The 19,419-nt window shown below is 39.7% G+C and overlaps 1 protein-coding gene and 1 long non-coding RNA gene across 6 annotated transcripts in view; one reads left to right on the top strand and one right to left on the bottom strand.

The window, feature by feature from the left end:
- Positions 1 to 4,239, top strand: part of LOC140697443 (uncharacterized) — a 96,310-nt gene extending 92,071 nt beyond the window's left edge. For both annotated transcript variants that reach the window (XR_012074544.1, XR_012074543.1), the window contains 2 exons: positions 1,289 to 1,471; positions 3,939 to 4,239. This is a non-coding gene — a long non-coding RNA (uncharacterized lncRNA). The remainder of the gene's footprint in view (positions 1 to 1,288; positions 1,472 to 3,938) is intronic.
- The window catches only part of CACNA2D1 (calcium voltage-gated channel auxiliary subunit alpha2delta 1), a 420,595-nt gene that overhangs the window by 30,854 nt on the left and 370,322 nt on the right, over positions 1 to 19,419 (bottom strand). For 3 of the 4 annotated variants that reach the window (XM_072965120.1, XM_072965122.1, XM_072965121.1), the window contains exons 20-25: positions 18,227 to 18,298; positions 15,700 to 15,761; positions 11,382 to 11,458; positions 9,334 to 9,394; positions 3,740 to 3,837; positions 872 to 959 (exon numbers count right to left, since the gene is read on the bottom strand). In XM_072965120.1, the coding sequence (XP_072821221.1) occupies positions 872 to 959; positions 3,740 to 3,837; positions 9,334 to 9,394; positions 11,382 to 11,458; positions 15,700 to 15,761; positions 18,227 to 18,298 (458 nt within the window). The remainder of the gene's footprint in view (positions 1 to 871; positions 960 to 3,739; positions 3,838 to 9,333; positions 9,395 to 11,381; positions 11,459 to 15,699; positions 15,762 to 18,226; positions 18,299 to 19,419) is intronic. The other variant, XM_072965123.1, reaches the window with a different exon arrangement.

The following is a 19,419-nucleotide window of genomic DNA, read 5'->3' as shown; positions in this document are numbered from 1 at the left end:
GATGCTTAAGGAAGATATTTCAGAGAAAACAGCAGTATGGTTGCATTTTGAGGCTCCAATAGGAGGTAAAAGAGACGACAGACCCAGCAGGAAGCCGTCCCGTGCAAGCGGAGTCCGTGTGCGGAGAGCTAGTGGAGAGAGCGTGCGTGGTGTAACAGAGCATAAGGCACGGGGTGATCCACAACAGGCAGGCAAGTCCCACGTATCGGCTTCTTCCGAATGGTCAGCCCACGGATGCTCCAGAAATCCACGCTGGGGAGCCTGCACCCCCTTGGTCCTGAACTTAGAACGTCATTTTAAACCTGACACTCCGGCCAGGTACGAGTTACATGGACAACAGACTGGCGGCTGCGTGCAGAGGGGTGATTTGCACTAAAGGCAGAAAAACCAGCTGCTGTGATTCCTGACAAGTGAAAACTCAGGACCTTGAGGAGGGAGATGAAAACAATTGGGGCCAAAAAACTTTCACCACTTGCTGACGGACTGGAAGTCGGGCGGAGAAGAGACTGCAAATGAGAACCACAGTCAGATTCCTCAGTCTCTCGCCTGTATGGGAGGCAGGGCTCCTAGCAGGCTGGGTGACCTACGTGACCTTTCACTAGAAACCCTACTTTACCACAAGCACCCCTTTGCTCATTCACACCGCACTCTAGACGTATGTGTTAGGCTCAGTCATGGCACATGTGAATCCGGACACACCCACCACTGAGGACTCAATCAGTCAACAACTGGAAGATGCCTTTTTTTGAGGAACTGTTATTACAGATGATCAACTGAAAATTTAACAGACCTACTTTCCAAACACTTCCCAGAATAAAGCTAAGCTGAAAGACGGAATGTTTCTTTTCTCTTAGTAAGAACAAATACTTACATGTTTTTCTGCTTACTCCAATAATTTTGCACAAGTTCATTTGTAAAGCCAGCATCCAGCAAGACTCTGTTAATCAAATCCGTGTTGCCTGCCACAAGAAAATGACAACCTCCATTACACCCACACTTTACCGAGGACAATCTCACCGCGTACATTCTCACTTCCAGAAGCGCTTCACGGTGAATACTGCTTCTGTGAAATACACCCTATTCATCTTCATCTTCCATAGTGTTCGTCTTGCTCACATTTTCAGGATATAGACACACTTCCCACTGGAAAACCCAATTCTACATGAGGCAACTTACTGTGCACACTTCATCAAAAAGATAAACTTGCCACATCGTCATCATTTCATAAGTAATTTTATATATACACATAAAACTATATAATATGACAGAGTTGATTCCTGCTTTCCAGACAAGGCACAGGATAACTTATCACAGACCAGCGCCACTCCAACATTGGCTTCTGGAATCCACTGCTACGGACGAGAGAGCACAGGCTTCAGGCGCCGTTTCTGGAATAACAGAAAGCTGTCCTCCTAGCCCAACGTCAAAGGTAATGGACGGAAAAGATACCGAAGACCAAGGGCCAATTAAGGTGCGTTCTTAACTTAAAAAACCTGGCTCTCTTCCCTTCCGCCTGGCTCCTCTGGTCTGAAATAACCCACAAGTACCCTCTGAGGCTTCACATTTATGTTACGCTTCCTTTCCATTCAGGTAAGAAATACATGGTCTACATGTTGTATTACTATAAGAGGTGGTGGTGGGATCGGCTGGAAAACATTTCACTTCCTTTCATTTAATCTTTCACCCAACATCAAAGAGTCATTTTAATCCACTTTTTACACTTCCTTTCCATCCGTTCTTTTACATTACATAGTGCGAGAGACAATCACTTTACCAATAGCCCATTTAGATAGTACCTCGAACATTTTAATTCCTAAGTCCTTTTGGGTAAAACAAAATAAAAGAGACCATTATTCTACTCTGTAATATAAAGCCATGCTTCACGTCATTCCATACTTTTATTGGTACTTTGATTACCCTCTAAACCTAAAATGTATCTTGGAATCTGTGCCCTGCAGCTGATTACACACACTAACTCGATTCCCATTTTACACATACACACTCTTGCTTGTTTTCACATGACTGCAAAAATCAAGGTGAACATGAAGAAGGCAGCAACTCTACAGCACACACATGTAGGAAGCGCAATACATTATTTCACACATCAGGTGTGACCTGCAACTTTACTTATAGATTAAGAACTTTTCTGAAGCAAACTTGAAAAATTTGCTGATTTGTTAGCTTTCAATCACTGATACCTACTTTTAGAGTTAGTTTTACAGATGATTGATAACATGAAGTCAGGTGTAACTGAGAGAAATCTACAGTATATAACGCTAACAGAGGAAAATATACATTCTTTTATAGCTATTAGCTCTTTCTCATAATTAAAAAATCCAGTAAGTTCTCAACCCTTTACAGTTATATAATCACTTCATCCAGTCTCCACAGATTTCTAGGGGAGGGAGAAAAAAGATAACTGACATGAAGGAAGAGACTGAGGAACGTAAATAACAGCACTGCTAAGTAGTGCCATAATGCTGAAAGTATTTTCTTTAAAACGTATTTATACTTCTCTGAGACAAGACACATCCAATTAAAGGAACAGTCAATCATCTTACTGTCTCAGATGTCTTGCAAATGCCCCTTCCTTACTCCTGGCAAATAAATGATCACACTGAAAGCTCCACTCAGACTGAGCTGACAGTGCGCAGGAAGTCCTGACAGCATGCGTGTTCATGCGTGATCAGGGCAGACTTCAGCGGCCCTTGACAGGCTTGCAGTGGCTCTTTAAAGCCACTACCTCATTCCTGTTAGAGGGACCAAGTAGTTATTTCTTCTTATGAGAGAAACACGCTTCACAGCCAGCTTTAAGACAGGATTTGCATTTTTTACAACCGAGGAACCACTGTATTTTCATACAGACCAGACAACACGGGGAGAAGGAGGACGGTGGGGGAAGGGGAAAAAAGGAAAAACAAGAGAGAGAGGACAAAAAAGTCACTTATATGTGTACTTTTTCCCTCCAAGTTAAATTTACTCAGGTAATTTCTCCCAGGCAATCGGTTTTCCTCTTATTTCCTATGTACACCGCATTTTCCCCGACAGTCCTTTTTAATACATTTCTCTCCCTTAAATTACCCTACTTAAGATTTTAAACTGTTTCAAAAACCAAGAATCATACGTCTCTATGAAGTTTCATAGTATGCACGATATGCATTTCTCTGTAAGACACATACAGTGGTTACACACCAATTACTACAATTTATCTATTCCAACTTGATGCACTTCATACAATGCGCTATCATACATACGTATTTTTAACATTTAAGTGAGATCAACATAGAATCTGAAAGAAAGATAACCCTTCAGTGATGTATCATTTCTATTTTCTTTTCATACTATCCATATTACAACTCTTTAAATACATTGGGTGATATAAGTAAACTGATAAAAATGTGTTTTCCTCTATGCAGAAAGAATAATGCCATGAAAATCTTTCAAAAGATCATTCCAAATTAAATTTCCAAAATTTGCGAGCAGCAGAGGGAACCATGTCCTACTTTCATCTAAACATCAGCAAGCATTTAATACCTGACTCAGAATATTTCATTTTACTTTATAATACAATCAAACTTCTTTAATGCAGAAAAAAAGAAGGGCCACTTGGTTACATTTCGCCACTAAAAATTCAAAACAGTAAATAACCCAGCACACCCACAAACTAGGCTGAACCCAGCTTTGACTGCTTTGGAAATAACCACAGTGAAGCGACTGTTGCAAATGACTGCGTACTTACATGATGGGTTGTTTGGAGTTTTCCTATCAATAAACTCATTAAAATTTAAAAGAAATTCGGTGTTATTCTCTGATATTTTAAGGTCATTGCAGTAATCCCTACAAAAAAAAATTTGTGACATTAGACATGAAAATCTAAACTTTAAAAATTGTACACAGTCATCACAGGAAATGAAAATACTTCTTTTCTTTTTAAATAGCTGGACGACTGCACGCTACTGACTTTCTGGTGATGTCCGTTTCCTCACCTCTGTAACAGAGCTATACTTTGACACCAAGTGCTAAGGATTATAGAATATGTATCTACGTCTGTATCTATATGTACATCTGTATATCTCAAGCATTGGACCTTTGCACAGCAGGTACTCAGTAACTGCTTCTGTTACTCCCACTATTATCACTGTATGCTGGAGTTTTGCTATGTTCATGTACAAATTAAGACTGAAACACTGAAATAATTTATTAAATATTGACAATAAACCGATACTGTTAACATTTTCATGAGAAGTTACTGTATTAAAAAACAACCCACTTTAGAAACAGCAGCATTGATTTCTCTATTCACTAATTTCTGTCACTCTTGACTTAACACAGGACAGGTGTGCCTCTACATTCCAACAACTGCACAACTCTGTTTTGGCACATTAAACACAGTAGTCATACAGATACGCAGTTGGAAAAGGGAAGAATCTTAATAGTCTTTTCAAACAATTGTATCTATTCCTTTTCTTTCCAGACTAACACACCACAGATTACTTATCTGACATTTCCTGATAGTTCTGATATGAAATCTTACACATTCCGAACTTTTTGTACTGTTATGTCAAAATCCAGTGCACCATCTTACATATACGTTGAATGAGGATTTCACCTGTCTGTGACTTTGCAATACCACACACTGGTCATTTGGAAAATATGCGTTACACAGACCTTCCGAGTGGTGACACATTTCACTGTTCAATACTGAAAATTCACCTTCCTTAAAAACATTACTGATTCCCCCACACAAGTCTACTTCTGAGAGGCTGCCTTGCTTACAGTAACAAATAGAATAATACATACACAGTACCACACAGTTACAAATATAACTTTCCTAAAACAGATTTTCTCATTGTGAACAAATACTTTCAGTTGTTTTCGTCAAAGTAAAACGCTCACTTAATTGATTTTTCAGAAAATGGCGGCCAAATACACAAGTTTCAATAATCAGTTATCTCTCATTCATTTTTCCCAGTACAATGACATTTCCTGGGAAAAAAAAGGGGGGGAGCTCCTCTTTCAGCTCTCTATTCAAACAATCACATGGGAGCTTTTTTTGAGAAACGGTCAAGTTACTCTCGTATGCAGGAAAACTTCCATTTTCTCATATGAGTCAAATGTCAATAAAACTATTACTTCTTTGCTTTTAATCAAGGATATTTTACAGTGAAACTGCCTTTTTCCCCGATGCGGGCGGCTGGCAATGAGGATTACAATGGCGACCAGTGCACTTCCGCGCCACTGCCTTGAAGCCGGATCAGGTCCCAGCTCCCCACTGCTTTTCTACTGTCACTGCAAACGGCAACATGATGAAAGAGACGAACGCCATTTACCACTGTTAGGAAAATAGCTTTGTCCTCGCGGACTCTCTGAAACACACTTTGCACAAACACTCCCTTCTCCTGCCTTTTACTACAAATTAGTAACTACTATTTATTTAGAGCTACTTTCTTATCAAGAGATTTGCCATATATTTTAAAGCTTACAACACCTCTATGAAAGAGGTATTACTGTTACCATCTTGCAAGTGAGGACACTAAGAAAGAAACGAGGGGATTTGAGTAACACAGCCAGGACAAGGAAGACCTGGGAAACAAACCCTTGCTCTATACTCTTCCTCTACACTTTCCGTTACTGTTTCCCATTAATAACAGTGATAAAAAAGACCCATGGCTGATGTCCCACCTAAATGTCTCCTCTAGCCAATTTTTCTTTTCTTTACTCCAACTTTCTATTTATCTTTTGCAACTCTTTCAAAACACGTTCAATGATTACTTTCCTAGAACACGTTTCCTATACAGACATTTTACTCTAAGGTACTGGATAGTCTTTTGAGGTTCCCCGAGCATGCCTGTACATAGTCAGTGTAGACACCTCTGTCTTACAGTGGCGAGGAAACGGATTCAAATCCCGTATTACTAAGCATCTCTAAACTGTTTCCTTATCTTTGAGAGGGAGTATTAATACTAACAGTTCTTCTGAGCGAAGACTATACTCATGCATGTAAAAGACTTAACACATGTTACCTGGACTGGGTACTCACTGGTCTGTCCTATAAGCTACAACACTTCTTCCCTTTTCTGGTATCTTCTCATTCCCTAAACACACAGGTGAACTCCAGTCCTCCAGCCCATCATACTGATACTGTCTGTGACTTAGGCCACAGACAGGGTCCACAGGCTACTCCTTACTGAAGTAAACTAAATCCATTGCCCGTGACTTGGAAAGTAGAATTGAGAAATACCTTTATCCTCTCTGGGAGTACCTGGACTTTTACTCTGCTTAATGGTGAGGCTGAGGCATCCAGTCTGCATGGTCTGTTATTTAATAACTGAGAGACATGAGTGAAGCAGTTGCCCAGAGAAAAAGACATCTCAGATGCAGGGAGAGTCTCAGCAAGAAAGCACCCCTGACATTTCCATCTCTTCTCACATCTGTGCTATGTGGATATTTTCCTTTCTGCTTCCAACTAGCTTTAGCAGTTACGTTGCTCAGTTATTTGTACTGGAAACACTGCTAGTAGCACTACAGGTCTTATTACTAGTGTGATTTCTAAGACATTCTTCAAATATCTCTAGATTCTCCACTCGCCAAATACTTATAAAACCCCTACTGAGCATCAGGCAACGGATTTGACTTGAGTATGAAATGGTAAGTCAAACTGATGCCATCATGTCTCTTCTGGAGAAAGTCAATAACATGAAATGTGCCGGTGCTCTAGTGCAGGAAATACAGCATTCCATGGTGCAGCAAGCAAGGGTGTCTAATCCAGTGATGATGGCAAAGAAATTCCCAGATGAAGGAGCTTTGAGGTTGGAGCTTGGGAGTAACTGGCGGTGTGTGCATTCACTCCAAAACAGAAAGGAAAATTAGCAGATGGAAAGGGTAAGTACAAAAAAACAATGCATTTAGGAAGTCAGACAAGTGTTCTATGGCTGGAATTAGGAGCAGAGGTTGGCAGGCTGTTGCTTACAGGCCCAGCGAGTACACGACTCAGGCTCTCTGGGCCACGAGGTCTAAGCTGCAACCACTCCACTCTGCCTCTGGAGGGAAGGCAGCCGCGGACATCAGCCAAGGTCCGCGGCCACGTGCCAGTACACCTTCCTGACTGCCACACGCAGCCACTCTCACGCTGCAGTTTGTCAGCCCCTGATCTAGAGGAGACGGGACCACAATGGAACCTGGGACTAGCGACAGAACATTTCAACGCCACAGTATACAGTACAGATTATCATGAGGACAACACTGAGCCATTGGTTAGGATTTAGCAGATGAGAAACTTGATTTTACTGAAGTTTAAAAACCTCTCCGGTGGCAGAAGGGAGACAAGAATTGGGAGGTAAGGGCACAACACGAGAGGCAGTGAGGTTTCTCAGGAGGCTGCCGGAGCAGTCAGGCTGTGAGAACGCCGTGGCTGGTACTAGGACGCAACAGAGTTTGATGATACACTTGATACTCATAAGATTCTTTCTACTTGGCAAGACCTGTGGATTGATCAGAAGTTACATGGATGTGGAAGACACCTATCAGGCTTCAAGACTGGGCATTTGGGGAGGATAATTTTCTCGTCACGGAAGCAACACAGACAGAAAAGTTCTCCAAAGAGGACACATGTTTAGGAGACACTGAAACTGAAGCACATTCATGAAAGATTCGTGTTACGTTCCACAAACATAGATGTCTCGTATTGAAATACATACATATATCTATATCTATATCTGTATCTACCTATCTAGTAGTCCCTATGTCTGGAAATATACTGTTTCATCTTATACACTAACATACAGTCTATAAACCACATTTTCTGTCTATCCTGTTACTTTCCTAATTGAGACATGTAGTCAGCTTACAGTGCTGTACTAATTTTGGGTGCACAGCATAGTGATTCACTTATACACACACACATACATATTCCTTTTCATATTCTTTTCCCTTACAGGCCATTACATGCTATTGAATATAGTTCCCTGTGCTATACAGGAGGACTCTGCTGTTTATCTGTTTTACATACAGGATTTAGTGGGGGGTGGAGGGATACATTCAGTTTGGGATCTGCAGATGTCCATTTTAACTTCTTAAATGCTACGACCATCCTGTAGATTTGGAAGCCATCACCTGAAACTGTGAGCACAGAAAAGGGGGCGTCCCTGGGATATCTGCAGCCTGGGAGTTGGAAGACCAGAGCGCCAAGGCCAGCAGCCTCATGTGAGTGATGCGCATAAGAAGGAGAGACTGAATATGCAGCCAGGGAGGGAGGAGGAAACAGACGACAGCCTGTCACCAGGTAAGACGAGGCAGAGAGCCCAAGGAGCCTGTGCTCGGCAGCGTCTCACACCCGGGAAATGCACGCGGCAGAGCTGCTCGAGGGCAGAGTCACTCACACGGCCAGGAACATGTCTGTAAGCAGCGATTTCTCCAACAGTTCTGTATACACATTCCCCATATACTCAAGATGAACCAACAATTCAGATATTCTTACACAGAAATAAACTGAAAGAGTAACTCAGACCAATTTCCATCACCCTTCTTTGAGTTCTTAGAGTCATGTAAGAAGGAAAAACTATGAGACTTAAAGACTACAAGATTCTGAATCTACTTCACTCCTTAATTTCACCTAGATTAATAGGATGTTATTCATTTGTATTATGATATGTGTCTGCTGGACATCGGAAGTCAACAACTAAGGGGAGAAACAGGAATAAAGAAACTCTCGGATTACAGAATGGAGTTTCGAATCATTACAAGACAACAGAGGCAGACATGAAGGTGTCTATCAGAGCTAGGTAAGGGGGATGACATGAGAGAGAAAACTGGGCATCAGGAAAAAATGTTAACCTTAAAACTCCCGTGAGACACTGTCACTGTATTAAAATACGTCTTCCCACAAACCTGTGTTAAGAGTCTTAAAAGACTACGACTGAAGCAGTCATTCTCTGAGGTACCCACATTCTCGTGTGTATATCTGCACAGAAGTATCTGTGTATCTACGCATATCTACCTCCGGGTGCATGTACATACACAGAGTCTGTACGTGAATACACAGTCACAAACGCAAATACACTCTTCATTTTTGTGGGATACACTGTTAGCGCCAACAAAATCACAACCGACATCTATCCTGTTCACTACATCTCCCCAGGCCAGCACATTGCTTAGCACATGGCAGCTGCTAAGTACCTGGATGACTAAATGTCAGTTTCAGTTATTGTTCCCTTTTGTCCTATGAGACGGCACGCGATAACCCACAGCAGTCTCGACCCGACCTCAGACCTAATACTGAAGGCCTGTGCATCCACATAAGCTATAAAACAGAAAGCAAAACAAAACAAGACCTACCTTGGTGCTAAGAACGTATAGCCAGATTCTTCAAAATTATCTGGCTTCAGTGTTTCTGAATCTACAAAGATAACGTTACAGGGTTAGACAAACAATCCAGAATATGCAACCAGAGATTCGATGACAAAGCATTTGGAAAAAAAAAATCCCTAATTAATAAGAAAAAAAAATAGACTTACATCCTCCGTTAAAACATATCAGGGACTATACAGTTCCCCAATACTTTCCAGTAATAAAATCAATTTCACTTTCATAAATGGACGAAATCACTTCCATCAGAGACAATGCTGTGTCTATACTTTTCCCATGTACTAACCCAACCAGAACCAAGATATTGTTTAAAAAGCGATTCACGTCCATGATACATCAGAGGGATTCATTTGAAAGATCATTATAAAAATGTTTACCAACATTATGATAAAGACAATGATGCCAATAAACCCCATGAATGCCCTTGGTGAGTTGATAACATTCTTCACACTAGTATGAATTAGTAACTGGAAGGAGCAAAACACATATTTCACTCTAAGAAAAAACTTGAAAGTGAAACCGGCTGCGTATGAAAACAAGCGTATTCTCCCCCCCTCCTTTTGCCACGACCGTCTGAGTGACCATGGAGAGGCACAGAGGGTAATACCCAGAAGGAACAGAAACATCACTGGAAATGTCAAAGTGTACTAAACAGAAAGAAATAGAGCAACAAGAAAATACTTGCCCTTCATTTTGCCCTTTTTTGCTGTGAAAATCCATCAGAAAGAGAAAGCAGGGAAACAAAAAAAAGAGGGTAAAGCAAAGGGGGTCACAAACAATATTTTATTCAATGCCTTTCTTGAATAAAAATATTGTGCACAGATCAAAGGTTTACTTATGTACAGCTGTAGTCTGGGAAAAAAAGACACATTTTTGAGGACTGGAAAGTATGTCCTGCCAATTACTACTAGAGCACCCTCTCTGCACTGTGCTTATTTCAACGGTCGATTTCAAGGGTCTATTTTGGAAAGTGGTTAATGCAAGTGCAATGCCAGTGATGCTAGCCTGGAACCAGAAGCACTTACCAATCATGACAGACCCACTAGGCCTCCCCTCATTTACCAAGTGAAGAACTAGCTCATGCAAAGGTGCTGCTTGTTAAAAGACCATCATATCTATCTAGCTAGTGAAAGTGGAACTATAAATGTATAAATTACCACAAGGGACAATGAGAACCAGGACTGCACAGAGCAAAAAAGAACTGACAGAGACACGCAAGAAACTACAGCTTATGTAAGGTCACATGTAAGAGGTATATACATATATATATATTCACTATACATATATATATTTTACCTTCTCGCAACGGAAAAAATTTAGGTTGTTAGGAATAATACAGTAATGTACAAAGGATATGATGGTCATTTTACTTCACTAAATCTAGTCACCCAAGACAAAGAATGACTTGAAATATGCACCTAGAGTTAATAATTACTCCACATTCCAACTGATGCTTTGAGAAAAGAAAAAAAAACCCACTCCATTTGAGTTATTGAAGACATTAATTTAGATTATTAGAAATTCATTGCCAAACCAAAGCCAAAGACCAGTGCAATTTACTTTATTCAAAGTCGAAGATGTGGAGCCCAATATTACTGCCAAATGTAAAAAGAAAAAAAAAAAGGAGGAGAAGAAGAAGAAAAGAAGAGAAAAGAAAAAACTTCACTAGCATAGTGCCATGAGTAGAGACTATGTGAAACATTCTGCGCCAGCTAGCAGACCCTCAAAACAACAGCAACACACAGGGCACAGCGCTGCAATGATTCTACAAGCACAAAGCGAGGCAGGGGAGGATGGTGGGGACCGCCAGTGACACTGGAGTACCTGCTCATATTCTATCTGTGTAGAATATTTCTTGTTCCTTGCATGTTTGGAATGGGTTAGAATCATCGCTGTTGATTTGGTAGTAGCACCTACTGAAAGCTATAAGCCTTGGGTATTCCAAAGTCTAGGCGGAGTCAAACCTCTGCTACTAGGAGATAACAAAGAGACCCTGCAGCCGCTTTCACAGTACTTACATCTGGCCTGAGTTATTGTCTCTTCTATTTTGGCTTTTATATAGTAAAAACTGTAGGTTGGTAATACCAAGGCCAAACTGCAATAGAAACAAGAGAAGCATAAACACAAACAAACAAACAAAAATGAAACATAACTTAAAAAGAGACACATCAAGATCATGGAAAATCCAAGTCTTCCTCGTGGGAAGCAAAAGCCCTATTACTTTGACAGGAAAATGCTTTCAGCAAATAGGGCACTTCATTCCGTCTTGCCATCCAGAGTTACCCAGTTCCTTACATTGCATAGAGTCAGAAGAGACACACGGAAAATAAGCTACTATATGCGCCCATCCATATATTAGCTGAAGAAGAAATGTCATGAGTACTACATTTGTAGAAAAGTATATTAAACTACTTTGTTGACAAAACCACAACACTAGGGGTAGGTTTACACAAAGTGAACATATCATACCACTTGGCTATCCTCTCCTGAATGAATCATATACAGTGTTATAGCGCATGCTAGCAGGTGTACACTCTTAAAACTTACACACGTAAAAAGTATTATTGTCATTACTGCCACACAATGCATACAATCATCCGAGGAATACTCTTTTGAGCAGGTAAATACCTACTACTGTAAACCTCATCTCTAGGCAAGTTCCTCAGCGTCTCTTGGAAATTCAGGTTCCCTTACAGGATGTGCTTATTCTGTTGGTTCTTGCTCAACACTGTGACTGCATTTATTTCAAGTTCATTGATTGTGGATATCCCTCACCATTTGAGAGAATGTAGTGGGGTACAACAGGAAAACCATCTTGAGCTCGATAGTTCACAAGACCCATGGGGCTACTGCAGTCTTATGGCAGATGTACCAACGGGGGAAGAGGTGCAGTGCAAATCTCAAGCCAAATTCAGAACACTGTTAGACACCAGGACTGTCAACCAAGCCTGCCAGCCAACTTTCTACGAAATAAGAAGCTGTCAGGCAGGTCACCGTACTCATCTTGAGGTTGCCAATTAATAAAACACATAATGTGTTAGAACTGTTGAAAGATGTCAGAATATTATGCAGTTTCCAACAACAACTGCATCTGTGTAATTCTGTTCCTCTCACAACAGCTGATGTGCATGTGGGGACATAATTAATTATTCCACAGCCACACTTACAGCTGCAAAGGACCTTGGAACTAATGAATGCCAAAAATGACGGTATCTCTTGATTCTCAATGCAACACTTTTCAAAAAATGTTTCATTACTGTGACCAACTGAGTTATTTCACATTCATTGAAAACCTGTAACCCAAACTTTAGCAGTGCACAGCAACTAGTGCGTCTCTCTAGCCTTCTGAGTATTTGTAAGCAGGGGCAGAAGGCCTTCTTTTAAATCACTCAAGCCTCATCTTCCCCACGCTTTTGGGATACATGTCCAAACTGCAGCCCCCTATTTTTTCCTTTACTGAACAATACAGAACAGGACAAAATATAAAATTCCAGGTCTTCCTTCTTACAAATATATGTTACCGATTCACTCTCTGAAGTGGAAAAAAGCAAGGGATTATTTGCTACAATTTCTTTCTGCAGTCACGACAGCAAACCAAGGGCATGCTTGTTACCTCCAATTCCCAAATCTGGCTCCATCATTAAGTAACTCATAGACTTTCCTTATAGGAAAAGGTCAGAGATATAAAATGTTACATAGACTCATGAAAATCTCTACATTCATTTTATAGGTAACTTCCTTTAAGTGGAGGCAGAGATTAAAATTAACATAAGCAGTGCAATTAGTCTGAAAGCAAGATGACCTTTCATGATTCACTTGCCACTTACAAAATGTTGAGCAGAATCACTGAGCATTTGAAAATTGTCTCCTACAAATCCCTCTCCAGGGAAAGTATGACATTTTTATTGCCCTATCAGCATTTACTCCTAAGAGAAACTTCAAATTAAAACCAGTAACGTTACATCATGTGGCTGCCACAATGTCACCCCGTAAGCTTGGGTTACGTCTCATGCACCATAAAAAATACTGTGGAAACCCATAAGGAACACAATACAAGTTTCACACTTGACATATCAAACATACATTTTACTGGCCTGTAAGTCTCCAGTTGTTATTAATAGCTACATGTTATTTTATTGAAAAATACAGTTACACTCAATCTACTGGTTTTATCTCTTGAGACAACAATTATTTCTTCAACCTACAGCAGCAGATAAGATCTCTACTCAACATTCTGAGCCAACGTTGCTGTCCTGTGCAGTGGCTGCTGTCTCTCTCCTTATAAAACCCACAGACCACGGCTGCTGTATTGTCTCCTAGGGATGAAAGTCTCACAACGCCAGTGGCCACCAGATGGATGGCACAGCCCCCGCAATATTTCTGTAACTCCCATAAACATGGTTAACTTAGTTACATGGAATATAACATACTTTTCCACCCCATCACTGAGACCACCAAAAATCCAACTTTTCACCAAAGAGCATTCTATTAAAATAATTACTATATTTCAAAATACATAATATCAAGTTATATCAAGGCTTAAGGAGACAGATATTACTAACTGATATTTGATACTCAGTGAAGACATCAGCTGAGAGAAAATGGACGGGCAAGAGACATGGGCTTGAGGAGAGAACACATGCTATCAAAGTGATTTATAAGCATCTTGCAGTCACGGGACTACTGACATCACCAGGCACCACTGACGTCCACTTCAGGTTAGAGGTCCTGAATTTCAGGTGATGTTACCAGTCAACGAATATTCTACTTCGATTTGTAGCCATGTGGTACAGCATGGGGCTGGTAGTAACTGACTTTCATTGGGATTGGGATTGGCTACACTGATGTTTGCCAAACCTGAGTAGGATGAAGGGAATTGACGGTGTGTGCAGGAGGGTGAACATACTAAGACCCAGGAATTCATCCTGAATAAAGAGAAGTTCAAGGACATGAAGGAGGCAAGGACAGTGAAAAGGTCCAAGGGATTGATGCGTTTCAGGTCTTAATTGAGTCAGAGGACTGTTGCAGTTGGGCTATCAGAGGGAGGAGATGGAAAGCTAAAATGTAGTGATCTTAGAATTGCACACACACATGATCAAATTCAGATTCTGATGAAGCTGCAGTCTTAGAGCAGCAAAACATGACTTTGGAGTAGGTAGCTAAGATAGCGGAACGGCAAGGTCAGTAGAGGAGAGGAGATGAAAAACACAGAGTCCACACACCAGAGGCATCCCCTGTGTCAGTGGTATGCACAGTGTGGTCCACGGACCTGGCCCACCTGCAAACCATCATCGGCTCAGGTGAGGTACAGACATTGAGAGTGAGTACTTAGAAATTCTTATAGCCATTTCATATACTACTTTAATGTCTATAGACTCTAATCAATTTTTTTTACCTTGAGTTCTCATCTCTTCTACAGTTTATTTCAGTAAACAGCATTTGCTTTATCTTATGTAAGTCTGGGTATGTCACAAACAGGCTTACAGACAGTGATCTAAGTGAACGTAGGAGAGGGTGGCGGTGAGGCAGGAACCGAAATCTCACAGGAAAGAGAGGAAGATGACTGCGAAAAGGGAGGACTGGGGGGTGCTGTGATCTGCTGATATAAGATCCAAAGATGGGGCTGTTCGCTAGGGAGGAGGAAAAGAGCATGAGTAACAAGAAGGACACAGTCACACTGGCCTCAGCTCTACGCGGATGCAGGACGCAGGACCACCGGGAAAGCTGTGACCTCAGAGGTAGTGCAAGTGAAGAAAATGCTCAGCAGCTATTGAAGAAGGGGGACTTTCCAAAAAATTACAGTATATTAGTCTGCCCAATTTTCCAATCAATTGAAGGGATCAGAATGCTTCCGAATTTCTATTCATGGGGTAACATCTCATCAGTTGAGCACTTTATATCACATTACACTACGCTGTTCTAAGTTTTATTTTTAAGTTGCTTTGAAACCTAACTGCAAGCACTGTAAATTAAACAACAATTTAAATGAGGAGGTCTGCGGCCATGATGACTACAACGTAAAGGGAATTTGTCAACACTTATTATTACGAACATCAATATACAAAATACCAAATATATGCATATCATGTAAGTTTCACTTCTACATTTTATATTCTTAGCTTTTCCCCATTTTTTACACTTAAAAAAAAAGAATCTATAAGCTTAATACATTTTAATGTTGGCAAGAATAACACTTCTATTGAATTACATTGAAAGTAGCTTATAAAATATGTAAAGACTTAATATTCATCCACTGGACAAATCTCTACTAAAAATAGGTTTAAGACACTGAACTGAATACTCTTATATAGCACACATATAAATGTAGTTTATTACCTGTAATCTGTGCCATTGACAGGAGTCCACGTGTACGTCCTGTTTCCTTTGTCAATATATCTCTAAAACGTAAGTTTGATATAGTCACTATCACTTTTTATTCTATGTGGCTTTACATAAAGAGCAGAACACTAGGATCTATTTATAAATTCAGTGGTCATTCAATGCCCCTCTTCATAAATGTCTGATCTAGTCAATTCTACAATTATTTCTTCTGTTATGGGAGTATGTGTGTGTGAAGCAAGATTTTAAGACCAAAATAATGCCCACATGACAAATTTAAGGATTTTTAAGTGCAAGATCTTAGTATTTTATGCCAAATAATTAACCTAAAAGTGGAAAAAGCAAAATTCCCTGAAGAATAAATTTTAATAATGAAATGGGACTTTGAAATATTACACGTTGCTCAGATATTTCCACAGTAGAATATCTGTTTAATAGAAACTGGTAATATCAGGAAATGAATGCAATCATTCAGTCTGGATCCAAGTCTATCCAAATGTTAATATCCAAATGTATTAGCAACTTACTCTTCTTATTAGGCCATTATTACAGTATTTATCTACCGTAAGAGACTAATTACTCAGTATCACTGAAGGTCAGACAAACAACTAAATCCACCAGGGAACATAAGCACAGAGCTGAGTAACTTCATGGATATTGAACACTCTTTCCTGTGTAGCTCCTGGACAGCAGTAAGACATGACGATTCCTTCTTCCATTTGGTGTGGCGATGTCCCACAGGCATTCTTTCACACTGTCAGTTATCTCCAGCTTCATCATCCTCGTCAGAACACTAACGTTTACTAGCACTTTCCAGGCATTGTCTCATTTAATCAACACACTGGGGTAAATGCAACGTGACTCTTCTCTACAACTGACTGATGACGACTCTTACAGAGGACTGTAAGTGGCAAGAAGGAAACTCTATGCTGCCAAGTTCCTTTTCTAACAACTACATCATGCTGCTTCTCTACATCACATATTCCCGTGGCTTTATTTCTCTGTGTGGAGTGTGTGGGAGGGAGCGCAGGAGATGCTCAGGAGGTTTTCAGACTTGGAAAATTCTTCAAATAACTAACAGATATAACATTTACCTGTTCGTTACTACTCGTAAAAAACCCTTGGCAAACTAGCATTGTTCAGCAAGTTATAAAAAATAATATCAAAACTATCACATTAGGCAAATAAATGTACCAGACAATGTTCTCTTCAATACTATTAACAGGAAAATTCTATAGGTGTATATTGGTCAAAAAGAAGACTTCATAGTAAACTGAAAGAGAGAAGTATCAAAGTGATTTGATAGAAACCAAAATTAATTGGTAAGTTGAAAAGAATATGCAGGTCAAGGAGTTCTTATTGGCCAATCGACAGGAAGACACTGGCCGAAATGCTGAGTGGTTTACATCTTTCTTCTAAAAAGTCAGGGGGTAAATAGCCTGGCTAAAAGGCTAAGTAAATAAAGTTGATGTTTTCACAAAGACTGACATTGATATATATGCCTCCCCGCCTTGCGCTCCGGTAATGTGGCCTCATGCTATTAGAATGAGGAAAGCTACGTGCTAAGGAAGCACTACATTGAGATCCCATCTCCTTCCTAGGGAGAGATCTGCTGAGGAATTCAGGAGAAACGTTACATTTAAAGTGGATGAGGGGGGAGGGTATAGCTCAAAATCCTGTGTTCAGTCCCCAGAACCAACATCAAGTAAATAAATAAATCAACCTAATGACCTCGCTCCTTAAAAAAAAAAAAAGGCTGAGATTGTAAAGGAAAAGACTTAAGTTTTACATAAAGGCTTAAATTAACCTTCCAAGCTCAAAAGCTTCTCAGTTCTATTTATTTGTCAAATATGCAAACAGATGAGGGTGTATTTACTCCACATGTAACTGATAACAGATGGACACCCTTCTCCTATTCAAGGAGTTTTCCATGTCAACATGAAACAATACAAGGGCTACACAGTGGTACCAGTAATTTATGGCGGTAGCTGTCTCACCACTGGATTTAATTTCAAATTTAAATGCAGGGCAATAGTGCATAAACAGTAAAAGAATTTAAATCAAGCCAGAAACAAGTAAACAAAGAAAAAACTAAAAACACTTTACTTAATATGTGGAACTCAACAATTAGCACATCTCCATACACAAGCCATATAAAACATATGGCTATTACATATTAACTTCAAATCTGCATGACTGAAATGGCCTCAAAGGAAACAGCACATCCTACTGTGTGCTCTTTTACTGTTAAAAAACATGGAGCCAAACTGTAATTTTCCAGAATATATTGTTAATCATACAAGAATCCATCAAGAAACCTAAAGCAACATGGCTGTGTAACAATTTCAAAGAGAGAAAAATCTCATTGAAAATATTCCTCCAGCAAAGAATGCTTTAAAAATTGTTTCCTAGAAACAGCCCTTTTTTTATGAATACAAATTATTTAACAGATTAGACAAACTAATATCAGTTATCATTATTAATATTTTTTTAAATTACAGAATAAACCCCACTTAATTCTTACCTCATCTTGAGATTTAACCAGAGTTCTGAATGTTTTCTCCCCACTTTCTCCATCTATCATTTTATTTCGGATCTAAGAGAAAATGAAACAATTCCTTTATTATTGCAGGTACTCAACTCACCTACTGAAGTGTGGGAATATTCCTTTAAAAACTGCCACATTATTGCTATTTTACATTAGTTACAAATAAGAGGAACAGCGTTAATGAAATCCATTTCAATCAATCATTAATTTGTGAAATGTAATTAATAGTGCTCGATTACTTTACAGGACTGATTAAGGGGGCACTTAGACTCAACAGAGGTTAAACAATAACTACTTAGTTAGTGGTTGAAGAATCTCAAAACCAAGCTTCTCACCATTACATGATCTACTTTATCCTGTCAGAACGCTTTACAACAAATATTCATTTACCACGTGAGACTTCCCGGCACGACGCCCCTGTCTAGGGTAATGATATCACATAGATTCTCCTGTTCTACACTGAGAGAGTAAATGTGTAAAATGTGTAAAGCAAGTACAAATTGAAACACACTGTGATGAGTTATAAAAGAAACACGGTGGCCTTTGAACACATAACAGAAGGAATCCATCTCTCTGAAACAACGCTACCAATCCCTGCTCTGGAGCACCAGAGCCTGCTTCAAATCCTGGTTCCACTACTTACTAGCTGAGTAACTGGAGATAAGCTGTTTAACCTTCTGTATCTCCAACACATCATCGGTACAACATATGTAATGATACTGACAATGATAATAATAAACCGATTTCAAAGGCGATAGGAATCCATGACTGACATGTATCATGGACTCACTAAATATTATTAATGATTATCTTTATTATCATGGAACGCCCTCTCAGAGGAAGCAGCATGCAATTTTGCCTTTGAAATAACATACAAATTTTCTGAGTGAAGACTACTAAGACAAACATGGCAGTTTCCTCAGGGTGCTCACTGGGTGGCTGGATACTTAAAACTCCCTCCAGCTTTTCTTGCAATTCTATGCCAATGTCCTCCTATGTTTCTTATTGAAATTTACAAGTTACATTTATACTGAAAGACTTAAAAATCTATCTGTGGAAGTAGAAGGAAGAAAATTAAAGTCACACCCGACTTTTTTTATTTATTCCTTTTCATATGCTCTTTTGGATAAGACAGCCCAGGATCTAGACATTTTTAAAGACAATAAAAA

This window comes from Vicugna pacos, chromosome 7 (genome assembly GCF_048564905.1).
Source record: "Vicugna pacos chromosome 7, VicPac4, whole genome shotgun sequence".
Taxonomy (NCBI): Eukaryota; Metazoa; Chordata; class Mammalia; order Artiodactyla; family Camelidae; genus Vicugna; species Vicugna pacos.
This window is presented reverse-complemented; position numbering and strand designations above follow the sequence as displayed.